The sequence below is a fragment of the Coturnix japonica genome, chromosome 10 (genome assembly GCF_001577835.2).
Source record: "Coturnix japonica isolate 7356 chromosome 10, Coturnix japonica 2.1, whole genome shotgun sequence".
In the NCBI taxonomy this organism is placed as follows: Eukaryota; Metazoa; Chordata; class Aves; order Galliformes; family Phasianidae; genus Coturnix; species Coturnix japonica.
Genome location: NC_029525.1, coordinates 223428 through 231385, shown reverse-complemented (window position 1 = coordinate 231385; position 7958 = coordinate 223428). Strand labels below are relative to the sequence as shown.

Here is a 7958-nt window from a genome sequence, read left to right as displayed (position 1 = left end):
ACATCAGTTGCTCTGGAAAATCCTTGATCTGTTGCGGTGGTTGGAAGAAATGCTCAGATTGTGGAGGAGGATCATGTAACTCCTAGGTTCAAAAAGGGTAAGGAGGAGGACTTGTGGAAGGTCAGTCAGCATGATATTGATCTCTGTGAAGGTGAGGGAGAAGCTAGACTTGAAATCCCATTTCCAGATGTATGAGGGATGAAAAGCCTACAGGAATATTGAACTTCAGTAAGGAGAACAGCAGGCAAAGAACAACCCCAAGCATCAGGATATGCTGGGGGCTGCTCTGATGGAAAGCAACCTGTCAGAAAAGGCCCTGGTGGTCCTGATGGGCACCAAGTATACCAAGATTCAGCTATGTTCCTTTTGGGACAAAGGTCAGCTGCTGACTTCAGACAATCCTCTGTCTCTCCAGTATCTGATCCTACAGTTACAGCTTGAAGCTTATCAGTGAGTCTCACAAACACACACAGTCTGAATAGAGAATATCTTAAATGGAAATTATTTAGGAAATTAGTTGAATAAGAAGAAAGGACAGAGGGCACTGATCATAGAATCATAGAATTACCAAGGTTGGAAAAAAACCTCCAATATGATCCAGCCCAAACATTCACCTACCACCAATACTTCTCCACTAAACCATGTTCCTCATTACAACATCTGAATGTATCTTGAATGCCTCCAGGGACTCCATCAACTGTATTTTGGGTTGCATCAAGAGAAGCACGACCAGCAGGTTGAGGGAGGTGATTCTGCCCCTTTACTCTGCTCTTGTGAGACCCAGATGGAGTACTGTGTTGAGTTCTGGTGCCTGCAACACAAGAAGAACACTGAACTGCTGGAGTGGGTCCAGAGGAAGGCCACAAAGATTATCAGAGTGCTGGAGGACAGGCTGAGAGAGCTTTGTCTCTTCAGTCCAGAGAAGAGAAGGCTCCAGGAGGATCTTATAGCAGCCTTCCAGGACCTGCAGAGGGCCAACAGGAAAGCTGGGAAGGAACTTCTTATTAGGGCGTGTAGCACCAGGATGATGGGAAAGAGCTTTAAAGCAGAAGAGAGTAGACTTAGATTAGACTTTAGGAAGAAATTATTTACTGTGACGGTGCTGGGACACTGGAACAGGTTGCCCAAAGAGGTTGTGGATGCCCCCTCTCTCAAGGCATTCAAGGTCAGGCTGGATGGGGCTGCCAGCATTCTGGTCTGGTGGGAGGTGTCCCTGCCTATAGCAGGGGAGTTGCAACTAGATGATCTTAAGGGACCTTTCCAATCCAAACCATTCAGTGATTTTATGATTCTACCACTATGAGACTGTGTAACAAGTCAGTGTCCATTTTTTTTTGTTTGTTTTTGGTAACCTCTCTTTAAACACCAGAAGGATGCCCTGAGGTCTTCCTTATCTTCTGCTCTCTGGGTATGGTCTTGCAATGTGTTCCTTATCCATCAAACAGTCCATCTGCTAAATTCTTATCTTCCCACTTTGGAGAGAAGGATGTTATGGGACACCATGTCAAAGGCTTTACTGAAGGTCAGCTAGATTAAATCAGTGGCTCTTCACTTTTCCACAGACACAGTTATACTAAAAAAGCAACAGGGTTGGTCAGATAGGACCTGTCTTTGTTGAAGCCATGCTGTTTATCTATCCTATACCACCTTGCCCTCTTCCATGGTCCTTAGTATAGCTTCCAGGAGTATCTGCTCCAAAAGTCAAGTTGTTGAAGTTAGGAGTGCCAGTGAACCTGTTTAAAAGTAGTAGCATGCAGCATGTCAAGTTTCTCAGAGAAAGAAGCTCTATTTTTAAAAAAAATATAATTGAGATGTAAGAGGCTGTAGGACAACGCCATATCAAATTTGCAGTAGATGCTGTTCCTTTCCATCTTTCTCTTGAGACATCCAATATCTATGTGTCTTACTTTTTTTCATTTTCTTAAAACAAAATTTTATTTCTCATGCTGATTGCCTTTTTTTTTTTTTTTTTTTTTTTTTTTCCTTCCAGACTTCTTCACCACCTCAGGTGTGAAGTTATTCTTCTTTTTCTTGTTTTGACCTTACTGATGGTATCTTTAGAATTTCTCCAATTCTGAATTGTCCAGCTTCTCTTCAAAGGTGCCACCTGCACTCCTCTAGCATATCACTGGTTCCCGAGCCACATTCCAAGCAAAGACAAAGTTCCCAGGCCTGGTAACAAGGCAGAGTTCTCGATCTGAAAACATTTTCAACTGACAGTTGATAGCAGTCATTTTATGGTAATATCTTCTCATTATAGTCAGGTTACATCTGTAACTGTTCCTATCAGGAGCTAGGTGTCAAACAGATGTGTGTCAGTAGCGCACCCTTCATGTGAAAAAGGCCAAGTGCATCTGAGGCTGCATTGACTAGAGCACAGGCAACAGCTGGTGGAGGAGGGATCATTCTGCTTCTGAGATCCCACTTGGATCAGTCAAATTCGAACTACTCAGTACTGGAAGGACATTGCTTAGTGGAGTGGGTGCACTGGAAGATCACGGTGACAGCATGGTTGAGGAGTGATCTATCTGACATGTGAGGACAAAGGAGAGTCTGGGAGACTGGGTTTGTTCATCCTTTGGAAAGGAGATTCACAGGAAATCCTGTTGCTTACTGAGACTACTCTGTGTGGCATGGGTGTAGACAAAGTGGAGGTAAATGCTTCTCTGGGGAGCACAGTAATACAATGAGTGGTGATGTGTACAAGTCAAAGCATGAGAAATTTGGATTGAATACTAGTGAATACTTCCTGACCGCAAAGGAATGGAACAGTGCTGTCAGCTCTTTAAGGACACATTTCTGAGAGCATGTTCAGAGATCTCCATCTGCCAGCATAAGGAGATCAAGCAGAGGAAGCAGGAAACCAGCATGGCTGAACAAGAACTGTGCATAGACTGTGGAAGCAGGGACATGTGGCCTGGGAAGAAGAGAGGGATGCCATTTAGGCCATCTAGACATGTAGAGATGGAATCAGAACAGCCAAGACACTGCTGGAACCAAACTTGCTAAGGGTATGAAAAATAACACTGGTCAGAAGAGCAAGGCCCAGGTGACTGTACCCTCTTTGATAAATGGGAAGGGAAAAATGACAACAGTGGACATGGAAAAGGCTTAGGTACTCAGTGAATTATTTTCTTCAGTCTTCACTGGCAGTCAGGCTTCCCATGTCTCTTGCATCCTTTAACCTCTAGGTGAGGGTCAGGGGTACAAACTCCCTCCCGCTGTAAGGAAGGAGGAAGTTCAAGACTACCTGACGAAGCTGAATGTGTATAAGTCTACGGGGCAAGATGACATGCAGCTCAGGCTCCGGTCTGATGTAGACACTCCATCATATTCAAACAGTCATGTCTGTATGGTGAAGTCCCCATCACAACCACTTTAAAAAAAGGGAGGAAAGAACACTCATTGAGCTTCTCTCCTGGAAGCTATGGAAAAACGAATGCAAGATGAGGTGATCTGTATCAGGTAGCACAACTGCACCTGACACTGTGCCTGTCAACCTGGGGGCTTTCTATGGAGTGACAGTACTGGTGGACAAAGAGAGGGGAACTGATCTTGTCTACCTGGACTTCTGCAGGGCCTTTTATACTGTCCCACCTCACATTCTTATCTCTAAATTGGAGAGACCTGAGTTTGAAGGGTGGATAAGGGAATGATTGAATGGTCACAACTAGAAGTGTGGCCAAAAATGAGTAAGCAGTGTTTCATATCAAAAATGAGAAGCAGTGTTTCATATCTTACATATTCTTCCACTCTGCACAGATGGAAGGCTTTAATACACTTTAATACTTACTTTCTGCAACTTTTTCATTCTTTGTTCTAGACAGAAATAACAAAATATAGTTACTTTTGTTTTTAATTTCTCATGTTTCCACTTGATTTTATACTGGATTGCATGTGCTATGTTCTCCTCTTTTCTGCATTTTTTGTATTAAAAGAGGACAGGAAAAAAAAAAAAAAAAAAAAAAAAAAAAGGAATATTGTAATACCAGTATTCCTCACACTGTAAAACCTTGAATTTTGCCTTTGATCTTTCTTGTTTTAGCAATGCTGAACCACATAGAGGTGAGCAAGTTCATTCTTTTGGGGCCTCACTGACATCCAAGGGCTACAGTACTTTCTCTTCATCTCCTTCCTGTTATTCTACTTGACTAGTGTTCTGGAAAATAGTGTCATTGTGACCACAGCGATATCTTTCCACACACCAATGTATTTCTGTTGTAATACAAGAAGAATTTTACAGTGCAGCAGCCATGGATCAAGATAAGAACTTCACAGAGCAGCAGCTATGGAGCAGGTTAAACAGCATGAGAATCAAGGACACCTCTAGGAAAAGAATGAATGGCTCGCGGCTTCGAAGGGGGGCTTTAGGGTTGTTATTGCAGTAGCTTTCCTCCAATTAGTGTGTGTGATTTTTGAACGCCCTTGTCTGTCTGCTATAAAAGTACGGCTTTTCGGGCAGTAAATGGACGCTGCTATATTTAACCATATTGGTGTGTGTCCATTTGTCCTAGCTCTCTGACCTTTTGCCTTCAGGTTCACCAGCATATTTCTTCCTGGGGAACCTTTCCTTCCTGGACGTTTTCTACTCTACAGTTACTGTTTCCAAGATGCTGACTGTTTTTCTCTTTGGGTGTCAGCCCATTTCTTTTGGCAGATACTTGGCCCAGCAATACTTCTTCCAGTTCCTGGGCAGTACTGAAGCTGTGCTCCTGGCCACCATGGCCTATGATTGCTACATAGCCATTTGCAACCCACTGTGCTACACCCTTGTCATAAGCCCAAGGACCTGTCTGCTACTAGCTATGGCCAGCTGGTCTATTGGTTTTGCACACGCCACAGTGCATTCAGTCATGATTTCTCAATGGAGTTTCCATGGGCACAGCCATGTTCATCACTTTTTCTGCAATGTCAAGCCACTTGGCCTGCAGCAGTACCAGCCTCAACATGACTTTCCTCAGTGTTGTCAATTGCTGTAGGCCCATTCATTCTCATTGTCCTCTCCTATCTCTACATCATCATCTTCCTATTCTCTGACCTCTGGGTCAGGTCCCAGGAATGCAGATGGAAACCCTTCTCCACCTGTGCCTATCATCTTACTGTTGTGACACTATTGTACATACCATTGTTCCTAATCATACATCTCCATCTTCATCCACTTCCACTAAAAGGGACATACAAGGGTCTATCATGTACAGTGCCATCACCCCAGCTCTTAACCACTTGATCTACACTCTTTGGAATCAGGAGGTGAGATCTATTTTGAACAAGAAGTTAGGGAGAAAACTTTTTTCTGGTGGAAAGTGGCAAGGACAAGACTCAAAACGTGGTTACTGCACTTGACATATTTACAAGAGAAGAGATCAAAAAGATTCTGTTTTACAAGAAACTGAAGAATACTCATTATCTCACATAGAAATTAAGAGTTTATTGCTGAGATCTACACTGGAAGATAGTCAAGATCTTGATGTTTCTTCTGTCATTTTAGATGTCCTGTTGTAACCAATCTGATCTCTAACCTCCAGAGAAGTATGTGTATCTCTTGCAGAACCCAAGCAATAGCAGACAGCCCGTGTAGTTGTTCTGGATAAAATAAGGAATTGAACTATTACCTGATAGCTTTATTTAGGAAGCTGGATGAATCTCCTTCCATCCAAACACTGGATATCCCAAGTAAGCAAGCATGTTGCTTGCCTAGACTGGGAAAGATGTTGTCTACATTTGACTCAAGTCAACCCTTTTGAGTCATCCTTTCATTGAGTGTAAGGGGAGCCTTACTAATGAATCCGTTTTTAAATGTAAATGTAAAAACAGAGGTGAGCATGTACAGCACATGTTTAGACAACAATGAAAGCAATTCCAAACGTAACACCAGGCTATATATGCTTTCTTTGTGGTCCAAACACGACAGTTATCTCTCTTTCCAACTTGGTGTGCAAAATGGCTGTTGCCCACTGAAAGACAGGTAGGTTGCTCTGAAAGTAAAGAAGCCTCCTGCTTCTTCTTGTGACAAGTGCAACAAATAGAACGAGCATGTTAACACTATTTGATAGAGTAAATTCTCAGCTATGAATGTTTTTCATAGTCACCACTATTAGCTATTCATTCTTGACAACGACAATCAAGAGCCTGTATGCTGTCCTCCTTGTAAAAGTGCATCAGCAGAAGTGACCCACTGTTAACATTACCACTGCTGAAACACTCCACTCCACCACCCCGCTGTGGGGATAGAAAAATTGCATTGTGTATCACTTCTTCTGTATATTCTTTTGTTATTATTATTTACCCATCATTTTCAGTGCTATTAAACTGTCTTCATTTCAACCCACGAGTTTCTCTTTTTCCAGTTCTCTCCCCAGTCCTCCTGTGGGCAGAGTGAGTGAATGACTGTGTGATACTCAGGTGCCCAGAGGATTAAACTGCCACTGATTATATTGGATTTCTTTCGGGTTTCATCTTGTATGCAAACACTGAGTACAACCAAAAAAATGTGAATGCTTTTTTTATAATACTCATTTCAATACAAAAGAGGAAGGTGATTTTCAGTTTTCTACTATATGTCATCCAGCATCTGTGTCCTGTGTCCCTGTGTGTAACATGGAGAAACGAAGAGTGTTTGAGAATTCGTTAAAAAAAAATTAAAAAAATGTGAGTGAGATTCATAATGAGTATCTAAGAATTTATTAGGCTGTAGTAGGAATGGAGTGGATAAGAACAGAGATAGAAAATGTAGGTTTAGAATGAGCTAGGCTTTTTTTGTGGAACAGTTTGCACCTACCTGAAATTCACATTCAGTTTGCTTTTTGCTGATGCTATGTCATGGGCACACTAAAATGTTTGGAAAAAAAGTCACTTTCTAAGTAGGAGTACTTAGAACAAAATTATCTGATGTTATGTCACCTAACAGAGCTTGTGACTATTGCACTTCTAATGACAGTATTGTTGCACTGTAGTCAAAGGCTGTTGCTTTATCTGTTGTGTCTGACAAAGCCAACTTCAACTTTGTTGTATTTCAAGAGATTCTGAGAGCTGTGGTCCAGTGTGTGTTAGGAGTAGCTCATTCCAGTGCACTAAGAGAACTAGGCAGTTCCTGCAGACCTGGGCAGGTGAGTGGAATGATTGCTGTTTATCTGCGCCTCCCTTCCTTGCTGGTAGTGAACATGACCATGAATTCCCAGTGGGTGCCTGCATATACACACACACACATACACACAGAGCCACAAACAGATCATCATGGACAGAAGGACACTCTGTTTACAAGCTTCCACATAACACAGACAGTGTGAATGCCTATCTTTACTAAGAGAAAATACCCTTTGTAAGCAGTCTAGACCTTGGGTCTCTGCAGTTATGGTCTCCCAAGCCACTGATCTTTTCTCTGACTTGCAGAGACATTCCCATGTATTTGGTAGCTGGAGATTGGACTCACAGTCTCTCCAGTGACTCATTTTCCCACTGGTAGCTCCAGTTTTTGTCCCCTACAAGTCCTTCAGTCCAGAGTCTGTTTTTCATGCCTCTTGTCATAAACAGTGGCCTTATGTTCACTACCACACTACTTACATATGTATATGCACAGATCAAAAGGAAAAACATATACCAGGAAATAGACAACCTATCTCAAGGCAGAACATTGTGCAAAGAAGTTGGTACCAGGCTTTTTCTAGCAATGCCCAGAGACAGGAGGTTAGGCAACAGGCATCAACTGAAACAAAGAAGGGTCTGTCAGGAAACACTTCATTACTGTGTGGGTGACAGAGCAATGACGGATTGCTGAAGAGATACCCAGAATCTCCCTCCTCAGTGATATTCAAAAGCCATCTGGTCATGATCCTGGATAACTGATACTACATGAGCCTTCTTGAGGAAGTGGAAGTTGGACCAGTCAAACTCGAGAGACCCCTTTTAACCTCAAGGATGTTGTAATTCTGTGGAGGGAAAATAATTAAACAGAAGGTAGG

General features: G+C 42.4%; 1 protein-coding gene across 1 annotated transcript; it reads left to right on the top strand.

Annotated features, from left to right (window-relative positions):
- Positions 1-707: 707 nt before the first annotated feature.
- On the top strand, positions 708-6744 carry LOC107318456 (olfactory receptor 12D3-like). Its single transcript, XM_032446927.1, is given in 5 exon segments — positions 708-1013; positions 4537-4918; positions 4920-4964; positions 4966-5129; positions 5132-6744. Coding segments are annotated over 5 exon segments (1032 nt in total). The 5' UTR covers positions 708-784; the 3' UTR covers positions 5344-6744.
- Positions 6745-7958: the final 1214 nt, after the last annotated feature.